The sequence below is a fragment of the Parasteatoda tepidariorum genome, chromosome 10, assembly GCF_043381705.1.
Source record: "Parasteatoda tepidariorum isolate YZ-2023 chromosome 10, CAS_Ptep_4.0, whole genome shotgun sequence".
NCBI lineage: Eukaryota > Metazoa > Arthropoda > Arachnida > Araneae > Theridiidae > Parasteatoda > Parasteatoda tepidariorum.
The window spans coordinates 35957717-35982914 of record NC_092213.1 but is presented as its reverse complement, the minus strand read 5'-3'; the positions used below and the strand labels follow the sequence as shown (position 1 = coordinate 35982914).

The 25198-nt window shown below is 30.1% G+C and overlaps 2 protein-coding genes and 1 long non-coding RNA gene across 5 annotated transcripts in view; 2 read left to right on the top strand and 1 right to left on the bottom strand.

The window, feature by feature from the left end:
• LOC139426701 (uncharacterized) overlaps positions 1–225 on the top strand; it is a 2718-nt gene extending 2493 nt beyond the window's left edge. The window contains exon 5 of the mRNA XM_071186453.1: positions 172–225. Coding sequence (XP_071042554.1) covers positions 172–225 — 54 coding nt within the window. The remainder of the gene's footprint in view (positions 1–171) is intronic.
• The window catches only part of LOC122271864 (uncharacterized), a 14165-nt gene extending 4981 nt beyond the window's left edge, over positions 1–9184 (bottom strand). Inside the window, exons 1-3 of one of the 3 annotated variants that reach the window (XR_011637979.1) lie at positions 9047–9184; positions 6444–6622; positions 630–753 (exon numbers count right to left, since the gene is read on the bottom strand). This is a non-coding gene — a long non-coding RNA (uncharacterized lncRNA). Of the gene's footprint in view, positions 1–629; positions 754–1711; positions 1834–6443; positions 6623–9046 lie in introns of those variants that run through there. The other 2 variants (XR_011637980.1, XR_011637981.1) reach the window with 2 other exon arrangements.
• The window catches only part of LOC107453783 (cytochrome P450 4C1), a 30615-nt gene continuing 14515 nt past the window's right edge, over positions 9099–25198 (top strand). Inside the window, exons 1-6 of the mRNA XM_016070732.3 lie at positions 9099–9263; positions 13728–13941; positions 19769–19881; positions 20981–21066; positions 21890–22080; positions 24219–24288. Coding sequence (XP_015926218.3) covers positions 9099–9263; positions 13728–13941; positions 19769–19881; positions 20981–21066; positions 21890–22080; positions 24219–24288 — 839 coding nt within the window. The remainder of the gene's footprint in view (positions 9264–13727; positions 13942–19768; positions 19882–20980; positions 21067–21889; positions 22081–24218; positions 24289–25198) is intronic.

The window sequence follows — 25198 nt, the reverse complement described above, 5'->3', positions numbered from 1 at the left end:
CTATAACACGTTTATTTCACGACCCCCCCCCACAGAGATGATTGACAGGTGCCACGCCCCCTCCATTGTATTCACTGAGTACCCCTAGCTACTACTGTCTGATTTCAAAAGTTTGTGAATACGAAACTGTTTTCGATTCCATAATTATTACACATCTTATCTTACCTTCAGATCTTCCAGAAATCTTTTGAAAGCAACATCGCTTGCTACAGGCACAACATCTGATGATTTTTAGTTGGTTCTCTTATGAAAAATTGGGAGTGATTCACTTTAACTTTGTGTATGCAAAAAAATGATCAATATTATGACTGATTGTTTGCAAATAAGTGATTAATATTATAAGTGATAAGTTTGTGTATGCGAATAAGTTATCAATAGTAAGAAAGAGAAAAAGTGATTAATATTATCACCTGTTCCCCAGAAGGTACTTAGAATCTGCTATGCATTAGGTAACCCAGTATTAATGCAGTTGACATAAAAATGTTTTATGTAAATTATATATATGCAAAAAATATTCAAGTATTTTTGTTAAGAACCCTACAACCATTTCTATACAATGTAAGTGGAGCAAACATAAAAAATTCTGAACCATATTTCCGTCTAAAAACAAAAGTTAGTTTCTTTCTTACATTTTTAGAAGTTTTCTTTCACTTGCAAGGCTCAGACGTGCATGAAGGCTTTTCCTGACCCTTTTTTAGACACTTTTCAATGAAAAAGAGAGTTAATCCCACATGTGAGCAAGTTTCTCCCAATCTGAAAAAAAAAGTCGTAAAATATTATTAGCTTTGCTGGCCATTTTTTAAACAATTAATATTTAATAAGATTGGAATTGACTATTAAGATGATTAATTTAAGTTAGGTAATCAGAGGAATATTTTGATATGCACAGATATGCTGCAAACCAGCAGCACAAATATAATTTGGCAGGTTGCATTAGAGTAAATCACAGGAGTTGAAGTTCAATTTTATCCCCCTTAATATTATTTTTAAAAAAAACATCGGCTCACAAATTCACCAGTTGGTAGTTATACCCTAAATTCTAATTAGAACCAGAACAATCCAAATTGAAATATCTATAAAGTTTCGTAAAATCTTGTGCATTAATTCCTGAATTAAAACACTAAAAATTTGCTGCCTGTATTTTGAGAAAACACTTGAATATACATGGTGGATTTTGTACACACATGGTTGGTTTGACAACACTAGCGATGTTTGAGAGAGTGATAAATTTAGCAATCTGTAGCTGTAGATTTGGATAGAAATATATTTTTCAATGACTGTTTCGTAGTTACGCAAATGTACATTGATTATGTACGTGATAGATTTCTATTTGCGCATATGGGAGAAGAGTATTGAGTTAAAAAATTTAACAGAACATCTCACTAATTTGTGACATATAACACTGAAAAAGCAAAATTTAGATTTTTTGGAGGTTAAACAATTAGTAAATGGTTAAAACAAAATTAGGTGATTAAAATTATTATAGATTTTATTTAAAAAATAAGCAACATTGATATCCATAGTCTGTATAAAATGAGTCTCAATTTAAAAAGAAAAAATATGCAACCTCAGAATTTCTCGGGAATATTTCCCTATCATGATTTGTTGTGCCAACTACAATCTCCAAAGTGCCAAATAGATTGTAAAATTTCAAATTTTATTAAACGCAAATACATGCAGTGTTTTGCCCAGGAGGGGCTACGAGTAATACCTTTCAAGTGGGTTCCTTTCTGTTAGTTTTTTTTTTAAAGTTCGCAGGCCGCTGCCTGGAAGTTGCTAAGATTTGGAGATTATTCTGCCACAAATAGCAATATGGACATCTCCCTAAATTATCTTCTGAAAAATATTTTAATGCTAAGTAAAATACTTTTACTTAGCATTTCTGTAGGAGTCATTTCTAAAAAATATAAGTGAAATCAATCTGAATATCATAATTAATAAAATATAGCAACGTTAAAAGGTATAAAAACACAATAGTGACACATAATGGAAATAGAGTTTTAGATAGTAAGATTAGCAATGTTACAAACATAACGAATGTTTTCTCTTACCCAGCCATACAAGTGCAATGGCCAGAAATTATTTCTCCAGTATGAGTAGAGATTATCCAAGGCATGTGGATTTTATTTGCTTTTTGACCCGCTTCAACATATGCTGTTACGACACCAACACCAATTTAATTTCTAACTGAACTTTTCTGCATGAAACATAATTGTAACATGGTAGAGTTTCAAAACTTTTAAAAGCAACTTGTGAATGCACTTTGCGCTTTACTACTAAATAAGAATAATGTCAAAAACACTTATATCTGGCAAATTTTTGCTGGAGAAAACCAAATTTCGTAAATCAACATCTAAAGGATCCGGCAATTGCATACCATTATATTATTAATACTCGTATTACTCGCATAAAATTATATTATAATTTTTCTACAGACTTTTCCTTCCCATCTTCATCTAACATTTCAAAATATAAAGAACTCATTTTTACAAAAAAAAACAGAAAATTGCATTCAAAGCAACGAGTTACCGAGTATCCCGATAGTAAACAGGGCATCAAAAAAAGAAATAGTCACATTATGCTATGACGTCACGGAGGAGCCTAAGACTTCCGGTAGGGTTTGTTTGTTTTTTTAGGATAGATGGTGAATACATCTGGATACAGAGTTTCATTTAACACATTTTCACCAACCTTCAGAACTCCATCTTCATTGAAATTAATTTTAACAGCTATTACCTAAAAGTATATAATATTTTTATCTCATTAAAAAAAATTAACTTCTGGACCAAAATCTAATTTTATTGAAAGATAATGCATCAATTCATAAATCTTACCTCATCTAAATGATTATCAGAGAACAGAATTAAGATACTGAAATATCGTGCCGTAAGCCCGGATTTAAACCTTGTGAAAAGCTTTTTGGGGATTTAGTTAAAGTTGTATTTAAAAATAAAAAATAATGCAAAAGTTTTAATCAATGAAATGGAGGGAGAGCAATATTTGTCAAATTCATAAGTTTAATTTATTTGTTGGCATGAAAGGGGTTTATGACTTAAAAAGATTTTTTTTTTTTTGCATAAAATTTATAATAATACCTTTAAATTAAAATTTAGCATAATAATGCTAAATTTCAATTCCTGAATTCTAGCATGTGTTTGTGGAATAAGGTTAATTAATAAGATTAATAAGATAAGGTTCCTTTTTTAAAGAAAGTGCAGTATATTTTTACATTAAAAAAAGATATTTATCTTAAGATCCTAACTATTATGTGTGTTATTTTTCTCAATAGCAATTACGGATAAGTCTGCTGAAAAAAGTATAGGGAGTACGACCGAACAAAAAAATTAACTTGGAAAAAAAACTTTTTTAGGTCAATCTGTCGCCCACTGAAAGGTAACTACGGGTTTAAAATTTGACAGAGCTATTTTTATTAGTGAACATAACGTAACTTTCTAATCGAAATTCGAATTTGTTTGAAAGTCATTACAAATTTTAATACATTTTCGTAATTTTTTATATTTGCTTTAAGTATTTACAATTGATCCATTGTTGCAGAAAATTTATTTTTCCTTTGCGATATCTTCGTTCCGTAATTTTAAAAGAACGCCCTGGCGTATAAGTCAATCTAAAGTAGTTAAATGATTCAGAGAGAGAAATTACGTGTTGCCAGATATAAATTTTAATATTCATAATGAAATCTTAGAAGAGAAAAAAACGTAATTGTTTAAATTTTCCTCAACAAGTAAAATTACTCTTTTTTTTATTCCTTCTTATTGAATCACGGTATAATTTAGGATAATTATTTTATTTTTTCTAAGTTCAAGTAATTTATTTCAAATTCAGGTAATCGTCATGATTTACATGTTAATAAAATGTTTTAAAGTGTTAATACAATGCTCTACAAGGATTTTTTTCTTTTGAAAACAAAATATTTTTTGTTTTAGTAGTAAATGGTATTGTAAGTAGGAAAAAAAAAACAATGATGAATGAAGCAATTACATAGGTGAGTGAGGGGAGCCTCTAAATAATTTATAAATATGTAGTAAATTAATTGATAAATAATTTGTCGGTATTTTTTTATGGAAAAACCCGAGTTATTTTGCTTTTTTTCAGGATTTGCTTGAAACACAAAAGTTATATGTTTGATATTATTTATCACTTGTTTGTTGCAATGTAATCAATTTTTACAGATGGGTTATTATTTTTATTTTTTAACGACAAACGGTTTGTTACATAAAAATTTAAAATTATTCAATTGAAAGATTCCAAATGTTTAATTATAATTTTTGCTCGGTTACCGTTGCACGTTAATCTTTTTATTTTCCATCTCATTATTTAAATATTTTTGGCCAAACAGATTGTTTAGCAATGTTGTCGAAAGTAAATTCCTGTGTTATCTCTGTTTTGTAGTTTTTATGGCAAATTAATAACTGTGTTATATTAAGCTTATTATACATAAATATAACTTACGTAATGTTTAGTAATTGGATAATGATACCGTTTCAATACATACCGTTTTTAATATTTTTTTTCGAAAAAGTTACGAAATGTTACAAGATTACTATACTGTCTTAAGCAAATAAGCCTTTAACTCGGAATAATTGTAAAAATCAAATCATAATAATAGTGGTGAATAACATAAAGAAAGGACGATAAATAGCTATTGCAAGTAAATACCTTCAAAAAAAGGAATTAATAAATAATTTAAATGTGTCGTACTTAAACTATCGGCATTTTTATTCACATCTTAAATAAATGCATAAGTCTTATATACATATCGCTGGTTCAAAACTAAAACGACACATCTGCAAATGTATTTTGCCTGCAGATGTGTCGTTTTAGTTTTGATGCAGTGATATGATAAACTAATATTGATTTTGAATACACCTAGATGTATTGCAATTAAAATTAAATAATTTTATTGTAACAGCTTATTGTTATTTATTTATTTTTTCCTAAAATAAAAGGCAATCTTGTGCAATATTTCCAAAAGGTTAATTACTTCAAATAATGCTTTTTATTTCATATTTTATAAAAAAAAAATTAAATATTTTATGAGGGGCGTCAGTATGGGTTTTGCTCTATCCTAGTGGCTCTATCTATTGTTTTCCTAGATACGCCTCTACCTATCCTCCTGCAAATATGTCTTTTTTTTCCGCCGGAGGGGTGTCTGCATCTGATTGTCCAACTGATGTTTAATCATGAACCTAAAATTCATTACCTAACAACATCTTTGAAACCTCTGGATTTTATACTGATAAATTTGTGGCTCACACCTAATTTTCTTATCTGTTTCAAAACATATTGTTTGACTCAGCCTGTCCTTTTTTGAACCTTTTGTCATACACATACCCGTTTAACACAAATATTTAATTTTAAACGATGCATCCCCACAATGCAGTTTTTTCTGAGAGTATCTTATTGTGAAGCATTTTCTGACCCAGTGTTTGAAATTAAAAAGACGACAGTATTTTAACTGTGGCTTTCCGACTTAAGCAATTTTACTTGGAGACACACCTTATCCTAACTTAATACCTTACCTCAAAGACATCGGATTTTATAATTCGATTTAGTTCAAATTTTAATACATTGACCAGTTTTTACCTAGTTGTATTGATTCTAGCCAAATTACTAATTAATTTTTAATTTGGTTTTGATTTTAACCGATTTTCTTCAAACTCAACCTGTGTGTAGAATTTAACAAAGTTATATAAATTTTAACCAAGTTATATAGACTTTTAACCTAGTTTTAGGCGCGGTATAGCCAAATTGGGGCTCTTGTGCCAAAAATTTACATCACTCATTAAACCCCTCATTTGATCAACTTACACCTTGCTATTGTATATTTATCGCTCAGGCAACATTTCGAAGCTTAATTTCTTAGAAATTGAGATAAAATATTAATATAAGGTTTTTAAATTAAAAGAGAAAAAAATTTAAACTAAAAACATCATTCGCAAACACTTAAGGTTAAATTAAGTATTGTGTAGGTAAAAAAAAAAAAAATGCAAGTCATTTTCAATCGCATCACTACCGCTGTTTTGGAATCGTTAAAATGCTAATTAAGTTTCCCGTTTGTTTGAGGAAAAATTTTAGATATTGAGGCTTTTCTTTTTATGATAAATCTAAACAATTTACGAGAAACTATAATTTTCCATTGTCAAAATTATGAAGAAACAATTTTTTTTATTTTCATAGAATTTCGCGACTTCTAACCCATCTACCGTTACACAAGTCACTTAAATTAATTTAAACATGACATTAAATCAGTGATGCACACTTTTTCCAGCATCTTATAAAAAAATACACGGACAAAGAAAATTCCTAGTTTCCGTTTGTGACCCAATTTTCTATTGTAAGAATTCTTACTGCCAGCCATGCGCGTTATACCCAAGGCCAAGAATGACTCTCCTTTTTTTTAATACCTTAAAAAATTACTTTACCTTTCTAGAGTAGTAGTAACTTGTATTAAGACTTATTTCATAACATTTTGCACCCAATGACATCTTTATTTATCATAACTTTTGGATCATATATTCACACAGATGTCATGTCACTGATTAACTTCATTTTACAGTGCCGGAGAAGTTTACTTGCATTGCGAAATCAAAGTTCCAACCACCTGAAAATAGCAATTACTACAACCTATACATTTATTATTAAGATAAGTCTTACATTTGTGAGTTGTGTTATTATTCGATTTCTACTTTAACCCTTTTCGTTACTGCTGTCCGCTTCGCTAAAGTGATGCCACTAAACGGTGCATTACGCTGCGAAATATGGATATTGCATGTTACGATTTATTATTATATTTTACTTTAGAAGCTAGAAATACTTCATAAATATAACACAATGTAGTAAATTGTTAAGACTTACAATTTAGCTGATTCAAAATATACTTATTATACAGTGGAATTTTGAAACAGAATGGGATTTTACAATGACGCCGGCTAAATACGGTGCTCCTACACACAGGACAGTTTATGGATATCGTTTAAATACGGTGTTCGTACACTTCATCACGTGGATGCCGTATGATGCTCGTGCACTTCACGCTCGTACACTTAATACGGTGCTGAAAGAATTAACAACTTTTAGAACTAAGAATATTAAGCACTTGAAATTATTTTGATTCCAAGGATATCAAAAGTGCTAATAATAGTTGCCTATCTTTGCACTTTCTGTGGAGCGATTTCCATTACGATAGTGAAATTATACTGCAGTAATTTTTTAAGCGGTAATTTTTTTTAAAATTTTAATTATACATCGTATGGTTCTAAGCCTTTAACAAACTTGTTTTTAAAAAATATTAAAAAGGGGATGGAATGTTTAATTAAAGTAATTCGTCAGTTTTTAAATTTAAAAATAAAATCTGCATTAATCAAGTGGGTATTAAATAATCTAAACAATCGGTGAACTTTAAAAAAAGCACCAAAAATGCTCGGAAAAAAGCACATCCTAAATAATTTAAATGCATTTAACAACTGATTAAATTCGTGTCGTTGATCCATTATTTCTTCGAATTAAATTATTATTATTATTTTTAAAGTTAATTTGTAAGGATTAATTTAAATTTCCAGAAAAGTAACTTTCTCCACTTCATACTGCTTTTCAAAAAATTTTATTAATTTAAAATATTTTATAACATTTGTTAATGATTTTAACTTATCAAAATATTAACCCTTTAGAGACTATTGTTAATTAATAAATTTATTCATAATACTATTATACCTTATGTCACTGTATTATATTTTGTCATTGTATTTGTAAAACGATACGGCCAGAATTGATTCTGGTGTTAAATTTATATATATATTATATTATAATTCGTTTTCAAACTGAAGTTTCGTAAAAATAAAAAATACATATTTATATAGATCATATTATTTTGAAGAAGAAAAAAAACTTTTTATCGTCAATTATTTCGTATTTAATATTTAGCGTAAACTACATAGACATTTAAATTTCTGTTCGAAATTTTAAAAAATCCAACCTTTAAAAATTGTTCCAAATTGACCTTTTTAAAAATTGTTCCACATCAGACGAACAATTAGAAATTATAATTTTACACTGATTTTTTATGAATATAAATAGAATTTTTATTACGTATTTGCATTTGCTACTAAGGTATTTGAGGCATATATGATATAGTATATGCCTTAGTCTAGTTGGATTCATTTAAATAAGCTTAATAAATTTGAAAAAGCTTATTTATTTGTTAATAAATAGGTTATATAAATAGGTTATAGGTTGATGATGACCTGACTCATTTCAATAAAGTTAACAAATGACGTCGTCAGCTTGCAAAATGCAGGATTTTGCACTTTGACAAATTTACATTTACAAAACATTTTTTGACAAAATTATTTATTTCATGAGTCACGTTGATTCGCATTCAATTATTAAATCTACGACACCCTTGAATGTAATGGTAATGGTTGGTAGCTCCGTTGTATCAGAAGCTATTAAATAGCTTCTGTTACAACGGAGTATTGATTTTAGATTTAAAAAATAAATAAATATTTGTTTTCTAATAGAAATACAAAAAAAATTCTGAATTTAAGAAAAATAAAAATGTATGTGAGATAAAAATTGAATCTCAAAGTGCTAATATAATTTACCTGTTGTTGTTTTATTATAGAGGGGGAAAAACAACATCAACACCTTAAAAAAAAACAGTTTTATTAATAAAAAAAGTCCTTATCACTCCATTTGTGTAATAATGAAATCATATCAATTTTCATATTTAAATTTTTTCCCTATTTATTCACTTGCCTTTGATTTTTCATGCACACAATAACATTTATTCTTTCATATTTATTTCAAAGCGAAACTTTTCGGGTTCATTGTAAAAGTGAATCATCTGCTCGTAAATGAATTTTGAAATAACGAGCTTTTTTTTCTTCTTCAGATTTATGTGTTAGAAAACAAATAAAGCATTCGTTCAGTGTTATCAATTTTATATTATTTGTACAATAATTAGTTTACATTTATAGGGAAGCGTGATACAATTAAGCAAAAAAATATATATATAAAATTGCACTACCTTTACAATGAACGCCACATTTCATTCTTCGTTTATTTTTAACCATTTTTATATGATGATGCGGCATTGTCAAAACAAAAAACACGTGTACGAGAGGGCGCTTGTGCTTATGTCTGTGCATCCGATCAATAAAACGAATTCTATACTATACCGGGAACCAACACTTCCCCCATCCTCTTTAGTGTCTATTTCTACGTTGTCTGCGCTAGTGAAAATGGTAAGTGGCGTTCTATTTTATTTCTTATTTTGTCCCTGTACTCACGAATAATGCGTCATCCATTTCCCTTTTCCATATGCCCTTCCCTCACTTCCAAATATCGAGATGCTACGATGACGCTTCTCAGCTGTTTGTTCTTGGAAAAAAGAATAAAAAAATGTCTGCGTTTCGTTTAGATCGCGTAGCTGTGCAATACACATATTTATGTATCGGTTTAATGTTAGATTTTAAATTGTATTATTTAAAGTTTCGAGTGTTTTTATTTCCCTCATATTTATCAGTTTTTAAAGCGCGAATAATAATTTATGTTTTTATTCACATCGCCTTTAAGTTTACTACTTCGTTGTTATATAATATTTTTAAAAAAAAATTTCCGATTCTTTTTCTTTTTTTACGTCGACACTCAATCCACCTCTTATTTGTATTTGTTACAATTACTCATTTGTTTAAATCTTTTCATCTCCCTTCATTTTATTATTTTTCTGTTAGAAATTTATTTTCGGCCTTAATTTACTTGTATTTATTTACTTTGAAATTGAGTTTATTCAAGTCTTCTAATGACTGACAATTGAAATTTATAACACCAATCATACATAATAATGTATAACGTTTTTGCCATGTTATCCCATTATTTGATTCGGTGTTTGAAATAAAATCACCCCCATTATTCCAATATTACACCTTCATTCCATACAAATAAATCGTGTATTTTGTAATTATGTAAATGAAAAAAGTATGTAACGCTTCACAAGAAATAAATTTTTAATGATGCTATCAAAATAATACAGAGATCTAAGATATACGTAATGAACAATGAATCAGCGAATCGATATGATCCCATTATTTTTATTCACCATGTATTTGTAAAGCGAATTGATTATATTTATTACATGTACAGAATATTTTATTTGTATCGGCGAGAGTAAACAAGAAGTAACTAAATGCAGCTGCTCTATTTTTCTCTTTTAATCAATAGGTTTCTAATTTATCAACTGTGTATCTCTGATTGACAAATAAAAAAAAAATCTATTGTATTAATTATTCCCTTTTTCTACTTATTGATTTTATTTTTTTGTTTATTAATACAATAAAATATTATGCAATTACATTGCATAGAAAAACATACATACTTTATTTTGATAAAAATAAAGCTGAAAAATTTCAAAAAAATCATGAAGCAATTTATTACGAAGATTTCTTGCCAATTCTAATTTTTTTTTTTTTTTTTTTTTTTTTTTTTTTTTTTTTTTTTTTTTTTTTTNTTTTTTTTTTTTGTTGCATAAAATGTCAACTATTTCTTTTTCTACCTAGCTGTTGCCTTCCGTTCTACGTACAGTGCGTAAAAAAAAATACAAATGGACAACTCTGAATAACTTTTAATCTAATAATCGGACGTTCTATTAATACAATAATTTTGTTTACTAATACAATAAAATATTATGCAATTACATTGCATAGAAAAACATGCATACCTTATTTTGATAAAAATAACGCTATAAAATTTCAAAAAAATCATGACGTAATTAATTACGAAGATTTCTTGCCAATTTTACATTTTTTTTTTTTTTTTTTTTTTTTTTTTNTTTTTTTTTTTTTTCATTTTTTTTTTTTTTTTTTTGCATGAAATGTCAACTATTTCTTTTTCTACCTAAGCTGCTGCCTTCGGTTCTACGTACAGTGCGCAAAATAAATAAATAAATGGACTGCTCTGAATAACTTTTAATCTAATAATCGGATCTTCACGTTCTAGGACTCAAACTTAATTACTCGTGAGGATGATCACAAATATGTTAATAATTTAGTGCAGGCGATATTTTAAATTACGAAATCAGACACAACAACGTACTTTCTCTGAATAAACATGTCTTTTTTTTCCCAACGGGTTCGGATTTCTGACCTCCAAATTATGGTCCCCATAGTTTGGTCAGGAGAGCAATCCAAAGTTTGGACCCCTTAAATGAGAGAAACAAATTGGTTTCATATTTCATAAAATTGTTTAGAACCGTTTGCTCTTTAACGAATTGTAGAGTTTTTTCCTCTGGGAATTTCGATAATATGCTACAATAATATAATTATTTCAAAATAGACATTGCCTTCAAATAAAATATTTTTTGAGTAAGATCTTCAAGCACAATTCCTTTTTCCGCTTGCTTCAACCAGGCTCGGGAAAAAGTTCTACCAACAAGTCCACCTAGTGGCACCAATCCAAGATTAAATGAATCTTTTCTGTATCGATTTTAAGATCGACGAGGTTTTTTCAAAACCTCATCTGTTTTTAGACTTCCTGGACATTTTTGGACTTATGGAATTGGTCTAATTGGGATGGACCTCTTGGGGATTAGAAACAACAACATGAATCTTTTAAGAAGAACCTTTTCAATTTTTTAAAGCCATACCTTGATAAGTCTTTGAAAAATTTTGCTATCACTTGTAAGGTTCCAAACAGTCTTACTACTGCAATGACTGAAGATGTGACATCGCATAAAAATACGTACATGGGCGCAGCACTAGACATGCTCTGCTCAAATAATCGCATACTCACACCGCATTTTTGACGCTCATATTTAACTAAAACGAAACCAACATTTATATATCATTCTAAAATGACAGACTTCAGAGCCATGTTTTACTGATCTAGCCTACCCCCTATATTTTGATTATTTATATTTTTAAATTTATTTCTGACCAGAAAGGTATGTTTAATTAGAGAAGTACGTTATTAATTCTGATTTTGTAACTACTGTATTCTGTAAACAGGCTACTTGTTAGCAAGAATTCGTACATTTGAGAACACCCCTTTAAACCATTATGAAAGGCAAAGTTTGTGTAAATCCGATTTCTAGAAGAGTTAAAAAGTTATTCAAGGTGATATCTTTTTTTTTCCGCATTGACTTTAATCTGTTTAAAAACATTGGTTTAAAACGGGCATAAAAGCACTATTATTTCAAACAGATTAAAATTATGAACAGAATTTTTTTATCACTTTTAAAATATCAAGGATTGCTTATAAACTTATGTTTATTGCTTAATTATTAACGTGAATAGTCTATTAAATTTAACTAGTGAGCTGCGCCCCTTGCTCTCCAACCCCCGAAATTTGCTACGCAATCTTATATGGTTTGCTTCGCTTCGCTCGCTACTAACTTAGGCACATTGCAAATGCACAAATTTCTAAGAATTGAAAACAATCATTCAAATCCATGTTACAACTTTTTTTTGAAAAAAAAATTACATCTTTTTAGTAAATTTGAATTCAAATAAATGACATGTAATTCGTTAAACCTATTAGAAATGTGCTATAGTATAAAATCTTAAGATACAATTTCTAAAACTGATATCTCTTTAAAAAGATTAAAATTTTGGCTATAATTAAGTCTATTAAAAATTGAAATAAGTGAATTGCAATGGAAAAACCTTGTTTTTAAAAATTATAACCATGAAAGATTCACAACTTTGTTAAAAACACGAGTCTTAGAACTTTGACATACAAAAGAACTAATAACAATAATAAAACAAATAAATTCGTGATATAAATCAAAAATCGGCAAATAAATTCGTGAAAAAAGCTTTTTCGACAAAATACTAAAATAGAGATCTATCGACAAAGACTACTCATTTCTGCCTAGCTTAATAGTATGAGATTGCCGCAGGTGAGAATGCTCTCTCTGGTTATTTCAGTTTCCGTTTTCAAAAGCGCTATATGTTGAGCCACCTGATCTAGATTCGGCATGTGACATTTTTAGCGGCAATCATTGGTCGATTTTCTAGCGTTGCCATTCGGAGAGTTGTAATGAGGCTTTTTTTTGTCACCGTGTAAGAGAAATATATATATAGATTATAATGATGCATTAATTCATACACTACAAAATAAAATGATACTATAACAATACAATATTAACAACGGGCATATTAAGCAGTTGAAATAAAACTTTTTTTCGAACAACGTCGGAAGTAATACAGTCTAAGTGAGTAACGTTAATTTATAGTATAGGATGCGTATACGCAGTAATTCATAAAATAAAGAGACCCCGACGGATTAAACGTACACCAGTCACCGTTTAATTCGAACTCCCGTTCTCACGAATAAGAGTCCAACGCTCTACCAACCAGGCTAAGATGAATTCGAATCAGGTTTCATGCATGTGGCTAGAAATTGAAAGGTATAAAATCATTTAGATTAGCTTAGTTATTACTAGTATTTTAATCTATTATTCTTGGTTTAATAAATTTGATTTATAGGGTTTTTTACCTACTACTACTTCTAAATAATTTGAAGACTTGATAGGTTTGGCTATTTCACTAAGTCTTTATTAATGTCTATCTAAACTTGAGCTCTTAAGCATATATAATACTTATATATTATATTTATTGATACTTATAAATTATTTGAATGTATTGTAACTATAATCACATCCTAAAAATTTTTATATAAATTATTTATTTATTACTAACTCATTTTTACAGTTTCATCTACTCATCTTGTTTATATCATCGTTTCCACTTTTTCCTCTTGTACTTGCATTCTTTCTAATAACTGGTTTGTGGAAAAAGTTTAAGCCTGAAAAGACATCCAAGAAATTTATACCAACTCTGAAATGCTCTCCCGTGTTATTTTTCTATTTTATGATGGCAGGCATGATAAAAAGACTTCATTATGGTTTAAATTATGTTTTATGTCGTAAGTATAATTTAAGTTTCTGCTTTTTAAAATATCAATTGTATATTGCTTTTAAATTAAATGTCTCTGTTATATATATGTATATAACCTTTGTGCAATATGGTGAAAAGCCATAAATTTTTCAGGGATGCCAACTGCTCGACTTTCGGCCAAAAATTTATATGGTGGTATAATATATATATTTTCTATATCGCCAATACTTATAAATGCAAAACATGTGTGTCACACCTGGCGTTTTAGACCGAATACCTATGTCTGAGTGGTGTTTTCGCAATAATTTGAAATGCATAAATAAGTTCAGCTCCCCTGCTCTTAATTTTAACTTTAAACAACACTGAAACAATTTTATCGCAATATAGAATTATGCAACATCTTCCACGTACATGTATATATCTATGATACACTTAATTGGTGACAGCACTCCTCAGTAATTCTTTGAGATGCTGGTTAGTTAATACTGATCGTTGTTTGGATTTCACGAATTTTAAAGTGAATTAAAATGATTCACCTAAGTACGTTGTTCCGAATATTGAAATAAATCGACAAGCAGCCTGTTTTAATTCAGGATACTTCGATTCTGGTACAAATTTCCAAAATTCAGTAATCGACGTATTTTAATTGTAGAGCTTCTTGCATCTCTATTAATTCTACTTCTCCTGATGCTTTTTGGGTCATAATTACATTGGAAATGGAAACCACTCACTTGAATTATGTTAATTTCAAATGGATTCAGAGAAAAATTAAGAGACGATTTAAAATATTTCAAGTCTTGAAATCTATTTTAGAATTCCGTCAATAGTCCTTCTAGATTTTTTATACATTCGTTGAATTTTTCTTGTTAATATTGGGAGGAAAAAATTATAATTCGAGAAAAATGACAAAATGTTTAATTTTTAATGTCATTTTGAAAAAGTTGTAATTTAGTTTGAGAACTAAATATACACTGTGAGAGGTCAGATATTATTTTATCTTTCCCTTGCAATCGTAAACTCAGTGTTTGCAAATGTTCCCTGACATCAGTTAAGAACGTTGGGGACGGTGGACTTCATAAACTTTTTATTTTCTTTAAATCAGCTATGAAATTTTGTTAAAACATTAGGGTTCTAACCTTATTAACAGTAAATTAAAAAAAAACTGAAAAACTTGAAATAAAATTCATTTTTTAAAATTTTTTTGAAAAATTTAAATTTTTTCAAAATGTTCCTCGCGGGACAATTTACAATATATTTTGAAACTTTTAGCAAAAAAATGTTGTATGCTAAATTGGAATGTTTTGTAAGGATTATTTTTTAAATCTAAAAATAATTTAATTAAAAAAATTTATTATTAATTATTTGTAAATTTTGGGATTTTTTTAGCAACGATGAAAATTTTTTTGACTTAAAATAAAAATAAAACTTAAAAAATCCTCTAATATGTTTATTATAGTTTTCAAAATATCATTTTAAATTTTGGAGGGCTTCGCTAAAAAATTACCCCGCAAGGAACATTTTTGAGCTAGAAAAATGCACAAATTGAGAAAAATGCGTTCAAAGTAAATTTATTGCTTACATCACATATTTGTTCAAATAAAGTTAGTAAATTTTTTTTTATGGTAAACATAAATTAGAAAATTTATTGATGCACAGTAAATTGAGTTTAAATTGAACAGAAATAAAAATTGCTATAATAATTGATTGCGTGAAAAGAACAAAATTTAGAAGCATTTCACTTTAAAATTTTCCAGGTGCATATATACTGCCTTCTTTTTTAAAATTTTTTTTTCTTCATTCGCAGTGCCATATTTTTTAGTTAATCTGTGTGTCTTTTATAAAATTTAAGGTTCCTTTGAGCACTTTGTGATAAACGACGCTTATCACCTTTTTCGGCAATGTTCAAGGAAAAGTAATCTGTTTCGTCTTTTTCAAGGTACTATGTATTTACACAGCTAAAGTTAAATCCAGATGCACTTGAAATCACTGCCAACTCCGAGCGTTCTTTAGAGACAAATGTTTCTTTTGAACACTTATTCCAAATGAGGCTATAAATGCTCTCATTGGCATTTTCTGTTCCACCTGACGTACATCTCTTCAACAATTCATCACTCGCTAGCCTCTGATATATTGGCAAACTTTTGGAGAGCGCATCTTCTGAGATGTAAGTTTTCATAGCTTCATGAGAAGGTGGAATTTCTGAGGAAGCAAGTGCCCTTTGAAAAAAGCACCAAGATGGTACACCGGTTGGACATTTACTATGTTTCGGTGCTTTGTCGGACGATGAACAATGCAGTAAAGAAGCGTATATAGCTAATTTCATTTTTGTTATGTCTGGACAATTGTCTTTGATTGCCTTCCTATAAAAATTTGTCATCTTTATTATGGTACTTTCTTTGAGTCTGCCTTTTTTGCGCCCTCCAATTGTTACTCCTTTACTTCTCAGCTCTTTTACTTTATTGCGCAACCCTGTGCCCAGTCTTTCGGACACATGGTTGAGGCATTCCTCTTTTACGATTTGCACATCCTCGCCGTAAGGTTTTAATTCAACTAGATGTTGATAAGTTCTCGAATCTCCATCTGATATAATATTTAGGTAGCGGAAACCGCAATATTTTACAGATCTGCTCCATAATATGCCTGCAAGAACCATCTCCATGGAGCCTGAGGACCCGCTGAAATTTTTTGAACACTCAGATTCGTGCCCATTATACCAAATGGAGAATTCAGCACTATCATTTCCCAAGTCTCTTTTTGCCGCAGTGCATTGCGAGCAATATTTTGATGAGATTTCAAAGTCTACGGCTAATCCCGTCTACACATCGATTACGACGCCAAGTCCATATAGCGAGGTATGGCCTCGCTTGTGCCACGAACCATCGAACGAGACTGTGATGTCAAGAAGTTTTTCGTCATCAGATAAACAATTTATTTCTAAATGTGTCTTTCGAACAATTTGGCGGGCAACACACAGCATATCCTCTCTAAATGTTTTCTTTTCTTCACATAAACTTTGCAAACATTTTGAGAAAGTTTTTTTTGTCCATTGTTTGAATTCCTAAAGCAATAGAAAATTGTTCCAAAGACGCATGTTCTTTACCAATTTTCAGAAATGCTTCGACAAGTTCTATGTTGGCGAGAAAAGATTTTGATTCTTCACAACGAGGACTAGAAAAAGATGATCCAAGTATTGTTTCACAATTTCTGCAATATAGTTCTAGTTTGGAAGAATACCCATATTGTTCTTTGCAAGCAACATCAACAGCTGCTTCATTACATTACGTACAATTTATGTTTTTGAGTAAAGTACTCCACATATTTTTTGTTGATAAGAACATAGTTAGGGGTCTTCTGAACTTCCTCAGAAGTAACTTGACTATTGTTCAAAGTTCTCACCGGGAATTGCAATTTGCGAGCACTAACTCTCATAGTATTTAGCTCAGTTATGGAAGAAAGGGGAGTATCTTCCTGGGGTAAAATATTCTCATCTTTACTAACATCTTTATTCCATCTAGCTTGATTTCTTTGTTGAGCCAAAAGTTTTTTTTCTCGATGGTCTTGCTTTTGGCTTTTGATAACTTCTGTTAATACTATGCATTTTGTAATACAAGTTACACAGATATGAATGAAATCTAAATAAGTTAGTGAAAAATTTTTAAAGTATAAAACGTATTAAATTTTAGCGATTAGTTCTGAAAAGAACTGTTTTTTTTCTATTAGAAGAAATATAAAATGAGAAAATGTGGATGAATCTATTCGAAAATACAAATATAAACAAACTGAATGTTAACAGTCACAGTTTATCTCTGATGCTAACAAAGCTTTTAAATATGAAACTGGAAATAAATTTAAATGAAATAAAATGTACAACATTAATTAAAACGACTGAAAACCAGGAGTAAAAACTTAGTTTTGATTTCAAAACACGTCAAAATTATCGTCTTCTCAAATTTCGATTTCTATAAAAAGTGTAATATCTCGGCAATGGTTGGTCGGATTGACAAAATGTTTGTTTTATTTTATAGGTAACATTTCAGAGATGATTTATTTAAAAAAAATTAAAATGGAAAATTCGCAGGTTTTTTCTTAATTTTAGGGTCCACCGTCCCCTTATGTATTGTAACCACTTGTCATCTAATTCTGAAAATGTTATTTCCTTTTCTTTTAGAAATGCAGTTATCGGATCAAACAAATATACAAAACAATTTAATACGTTGCAGCTCGATAACCATCTAACAATGCAAAAGAAATTAATGTCATTTGGAAGTTCTTCGTCCTTTAATTCTTCAACGAAATTTTTGAATTGTCCATGATTTTTTTCATTGGTGCGAATGTAATTTACGATGTGTAACACTGTTTTCATAACGTCAGGATATTTTAAATATTTTGTAACGAGATGTTCTTGGTGAATTATGCAGTGAATCGGTATGAATTGCGGAATTTGAGAATCATCTCTTAAAATCCCAATAAGACCGATTTTTTTTACCCTACATTGCCGGAGCTTCATCAGTTGCAATGCTTACAAGTTTATTAAGAAGCACATCAAAAGTTTTCATCATGAAATCTGATGCATTTTTAATATCGACACCGCTGGTTGACTCTTGAAATGCTACTAAATCTAATATTTCTTCTTTAACAACGAAGTCAGGTGAAACAAAACGTATGAAAACTGCCAATTGCGGAAGATCTGTCGATTCCTCAAGGAACGATAATATTTTTTTTTAAAAATATAATAGCACAAAAATGAAAAGGGAACTCCGGTACATTTATCGAGAGCCACAAATAGTCCTTCTAAGAGCCGCAGGTTGGCCACCCCTGTTCTATTAGATCACCTTTTAATATTATTTCATCATTTACAAATTTTGACATATTCCATATTAAAAATTAAATTTTAAGATTATTCTAATGAAAGCAGTTTTATCATTTACAACAAAAAAATCCATTGATAATCCATAAAGTAACTGCCTTAATAAAAAACGTGCATTAGTTTATATATAGATTATTTATCTTAATCGTCTAAAATGACACAATCCAAATTGAAAGAATGTTTTGATGAAATGAAGTCGCCATAACTGGCACAACTTAAAATAACACAGTTTACAACGAACACACACTCTACCACAGACATTCGAGACACAACTGGCATGGGTAGGAAAACCATGAAAACTAACTAGGCTATTACCGACTGCAAGGGAATTCTAACTCATGATCTTTCTACCAATTAGAATATTTTATCTCAGGACTGTGTTTTTAGTGCTAGCGGGAGGCTGAATTCGTTCACCTTGTTCACCGCATTGGAAGACGAACGCTGTATAGAAAGAATTGTTCATTTCATTTAACAAATCTGACTGCCATCAAAATGATGTATCGAATGGAATAAAATGATATCATTAAATGAACGTGACTGCTATCAATTGTTGTATTGAAATTAGATTAATGACGTCTAATCTCATTGTAGTGTGTAGATATGTCGCATTAGCCTGTATGACGGAAATGTTCCGATTTCTGGCACAAGTTCTTTCTTTAAAAATATACCAAGTGGTAATTTAATTTTTTTCGACTAACATCGTAAAGACACTGGATACTGCTCATAAATTTAAATAATACTTTTTAATATTGATCTAGTATTAGGCTTTTTGGCTCTTGCGCCGAAAACTTACGATTACTAACTACATTATGCGAAGACAACGGGCAGTTCCATTCCACTGAAATAATTGTAACTCATTAGAGTTTAATATTGTGTGATACATGAAAGTCTAAACTAAATTTTTTTTTATTTTGCTCTCAGAAATTCGATGTCAATCATGTTATTTAAAAATTGCATTACATAATCAATCAATCAATCTCTTTTTCAGTTATACTCAACCTTGCATGTGGATTGTGCATCCTATTTGAAAAAGAACGAATTTTTCAAGCGACTATTTCTATGAAAGCTTTTGTGATTTTCTTCAAACCGGAAACTGTTGAGGTTTACCATTTATTATTTTTAATTCTAACTTAAAATAATTTACTAATATATATATGGGGTTCTAGAGTTAAAAGAAAAATAAAAGCGAAGTACGACGAAATTCATTGTGTGTACCATTAAAGCCCACATTCAATTCAATTCGATAAATTAGTATAAGATTTATTCAAGCGTAAACTTCTTCTATTTTAATAGTAATATACATATTATAATTGAGAGCTTTTATCTCTTAATAAGTCGTATCCCGGTTCAGGTGTTTTCAGTTGAGGCGGCTGCCGAAAATTATTTCATTTCAGACGGTGGGAGAAATTACTAAGTATTCCTATTTGAGGCGGTTATTTCATATCGCTTATCACCATTAGTTTATTAGTGACGTAGGCTATTACTGATAGTTGCCGTTCATTATTTATTATAATCGAATTAATTGGGACAGTAAAAAGTCAAAGATATTAGTTCCTTTGCCCGGTTTACATTTGTTCCATATTCTTTAAACTAATGTTTAAGGCATAGGATAATTTTATTTTATTTTATAACCGTCGTTGAACAGCCGACCCAATTTTATGGGTTTACGACTACTAATGTTCAGCTCCTTGAGTACGAAGAACGGCAAGTAATCAAAATACAATATCAGATGGAGGTATCTTATTAAGCATGCTTTTTTTAAGTATGAAGTATAGGTAAAGTGTTGTTTTATTTGAAATTGAATTATGAGTAAATAAATGGAGATTAGTAATTTAACGGTTGATTAAGAACAGAGGGTGAGTAAGTGGTTAGGGAAATAAAAAATACCTTTTATTTTGAGAAAGAATTTAGTGTAGCTAAAATTATGATAAATATGCAGGATGTGCAAATTGAATTAAATATGCTGACTGCAACACAACTTCTTTAAAAAAAAATTTATTGAAATTAATTTTCTTGCTTACTTTCAAATAGTTCCATTTTGTCTAGAACAATTTTGGCAATAACAAATCGATCTAATACTTTTTTCAGCATAATAAAATGTCAAAAAAATATTTTCTATGTTAAAATTAAAAAGAAAAACATTTCTTATTTTGATTTTTACTGTTTTATTGCTTAACGACGTTGCTTTTTTTCCCCACAGGTTGTATTAAGTAGTAATGTTACTATTGACAAAGCCAATGAATATGACTTTTTGCACCCATGGCTTGGAACTGGTCTTCTTACTAGGTACTGGTCTTCTTACTTGTTTAATAATATTTTATAAACATATTTCGTAGTTCTCATGCATTCGCGGAAGTGTTAGAATAACTGTTAATGAAATTGATAAGCAATCATATAGACATATCTAAATTCGGCAATATCAAGCAATTGATTGATTTCGGTTCAAGTAGCCATTGTAGTCGAACCTAGGTAACAAATCCTAAGGGGGAAATTAAAATATTGCTATAAAAAAATTTCCTTCAAATTTTATTTCATAACCGTTTTTAAGCAGTTTTCAGTTTACGACCACCAATTCCGTAGCCTTGTAATTCGGAACCCAATTCAGGAGACAAGGAAACTCCTGGATCGAGTACTGGGGGAAATTTGCCTTTGTGGAGGACTTTTTGAAGGAAATAATTTGCGTTACTCGTAGAGGAAAACTGCGAAAATCTTCCACTGTTAGCCTGACCAAGAGGGGACTCGAACCCGCCTTCGCTCTACCACTGATGATATTTTATGTCCGCACTGTGGTCCATGCAACCCGGGTGTAAAATTCGTATCGACCAGCCATCGTTGGAATTCGAACTCGAGCCACATCATTGGGAAGCGAGAGCTCTATCTCATGAGGCTCGACTCCTTCATATTGCGAACATTGAAGTTCAAATTTACCACCGTGTTCGTTTTTATAACTTTTAGTCTCGTTCTTTGTAATCAATCAGCTCAATAACTATTAGATTTTTTTTATTGCTATATTTTTAGAAATAAATGTTTGTTTTAATAAAAAAAACTATATTTTGTTTTATATGTTTTTGATTTTTGCATCTAACGAAATGTTTTTTTTTATTTTCAGCACCGGTAAAAAGTGGCGTTACCGAAGAAAACTATTAACACCGACTTTTCACTTTCGAATATTAGAAGATTTTGTGCCTGTATTTTCCGATCAATCGCATATTCTTGTTTCACGTCTTCGTAAACTTGAGAAAGATTCATGGATTGATGTTGTTCCTCTGATTACTTCTTGTACTTTAGATATTATTTGTGGTAAGCGTTATTATAAACAGGAATATTTTTTGAAGGGATTAAAATTTAACCTTTCATCTGAACCTTTCTTATTTAGAAACTCATAGCTAAAGTAGAAATGAAATCCTTTCGTTACCAGTATAAAAAAAATGGTTTAGAAATTATGTTCAATATCAAGCAATTGTAACACGTAGGGGAAAGTTGGACGAAACGGGATACCATTATTGTTTTTATTTACTACAGAAAATCTGTTAAAGAGAACTACACATTAATTTTTTTTTTATAGCTACATCACTTATTGAAGCTTAGAAAAAACATATTTTAAACTAATTTTAATGACTGTGAAGTAGGAAAAAAAAATCATTTTCCAAACTCTTACATATCCCGTTTTAGCATACCTGGGTCGGGCAAAACGGGATGGGGTTTACAATGTTTAATTTTTTGTGTAAAACTAACTAAAAACATAATTAATTGACCGAAAACTGTAAAGCAAAATTTCTAAAAATTGTATTTATGGGATTTTATTGCTTCTAACATTTTTATATAAACTGTTGTTTTATAATTAAGTACATAAAAATTCTGATGCTACATAATTTTTAAAGATTTTATGAGTTTTCAACCATGAACACTTATTCCATAATTTTCACTGTCGAATGCGTCTGGTGCCCTTAAGAGGGATTTCTTAGCTGTCCTTTCTTCAATTCTCTTGGTTCATTCTTGTAGTTTAATTATCCTTTTTTTTTTTTCATTTATAATTCACTCTTAAATGGAGATGATGTTATTACTACAGTTTTCTTCTATCTCTTATCAGTCATTTTTTCTGGGAGCGGTCCTTTTACTTGAGGTACATGTACAACACACTTTGGAAAGATGGAAAAGTGTAGCTTAGGTCGATAACAAGAGAGTAATAATCCCAAAACTGCACACATCAGCGCCTGATGTTCAATGCCTGGAAGTTCTTGCTGTTAAATCAGTGGGGACAGACAATGCAAACAGCTGATCTGGGAAGACGTCAGGATTGTAAGGACTTATACCAGTTTTACTAAACCCTTTAATGGTAGTTTCTGCAACGGCTGCCCGTGAGTGTAGGCTGCGTTGCACAGTTTTGTAACCTCGTAAATTATAACGCACCTACCTGGATGGTTGAACAGCCACTTTTGAACTTCTTGTTCATAATACGCGCTCAGTTAAGCCATGAAACTGATATCCAGGGACTGAAGGCGATGAGTTGTATGAGGGGGGAAGGTCATTTTTTTCCCTGTGTTAAAATTATGCTTAATATTGCTTCTCTCAGTTAACTCAAATGCTAGCATTCGTATACCCGTTAGAATTATACCAAATAATCTCTCTTCTAGAGCCAATACATGCGCACGCTTTTTTTCTTGTTCAGCATTGAATACTGTCTCTTATCTGTCTAACTTTTTCACTGCTGCCAATCCAGTGGTCAATGTATTTGTACGATCCTTTTTTACCTTTCTTTCAATATAGTAATAATAATATAGTAAAAGTATTAGGCCAACAAATAAGTAGGTGGATAAAATAGGATATATAAAAACTCTATCCCGTTTAATCCAACTCATAAGTATCCCGTTTTGTCAGACTCAGACACTTTTCAAAGTAAACATGGCTGCTGCCTAAACGTGAAAGAAAGATTAGATTGACTGGACATGAGAATATTCGTTAATAAATGCTTCATCAAATGTAATACTCACCGGAATTGTAATCCTATATATATAGGCAGTACAATGTGAAAAACAACGCACGTAATAACTGTGGAAAGTGGCAAAAAATGGAGTAAAAAAGTTCTGAGACCTACAACTTTCTATCAACTAGTGATCTCGAGACGGTACGCACTGAAAGTGATATAATCACAGTCAAATAACAAGTTTCTGTCGTCGTCCGCTAGATAGCTGCAATAGTCTGGTCCCTAGGCGAGATATCCCGTTTTGTCCGACTATCCCGTTTTATCCAACTCTCCCCTATTTTTGATATCTAAATTCAAGTTAAATGAAAATATTACTTGTTAATTTTAATTAATTTAAATATGTCTTGTGTGAAGAGTACCACAAGTTAACAAGATATTTCAAGGTGTACACTTGAAGGTGAAATTTTGGTACACAATTTAGTTCTACTTTCACAATTATAAATTTTTTTTTCAGAAACAGCCATGGGAGTAAGAATAAATGTACAATCGGGCGGATGTAAAGAGTACGTTCAAGCTATTCACGAGTAAGTGATGTTTAAGTTAAGCATCGACTACTTAGTTTTTTTTTTTATTTCTAAAGCCGGACTTCCTAACAAATTTTTTTAAAATACTTATTTCCTTTGTCTAAATTTTTGTTTAATACCATTTACTTTGTTTAAACTTTATTCCTCTTGTCTATTAGTAATTGTGTAAATATATTTTCTTTAAAAAAAAGTTCATTTTAAATTTCTTGAAATGCAATATATGTTAGGCACAGATTTCCATTTCTCTTAAAGCTAATTGGGAAATTACAGTCCCCTATGAAAACAATTAGCACACAGCAAAAGTAAATGCAAAATTTTTTATTTTGATGGTAATGTTTTAATAATTTCATATGTATATATAATATGCATGTATACATGTCCCTGGCCAAATTATGAGACGCTCTATAAGATTCTATGTAAAATCTTAATAATCACGTGATACTATACAGCTTTACTGTTTTTACTAGAGGCAATGTATATTTTTATTATCCACCTTATTATCTATTTTTAACCCAAATAAAACATGCCATGCTATCCTTAAACAATAAGAATGCTCGGACAAAATGCGAAAGGGTTTTATGCTGTGACATTTTTATGTTACATAGGAATATTAAGGCATCTAAAAAATAAGTTAATTTTTGTTAGTCTGCTCCAATCATAAATCTATAAAACGCTTAATATGTATAAGACAAACTTTTTGACATTGGGCAAAACCGATGAAATTTCTTCTCTCGCTCTTGCAATTAAAAGGAAAACTAAAAGGCTGGAGACCCTTGTTTTAGGATTTTGTTTTATAAATACATTTGTATGTTAAAATATATCCATCCCCGTCTAAATATATCCATGCTGGAATTGATTATTTTTATATATTTCTGTATTGTAAAAGCAATGCCTTTTTTCCTCATCTATA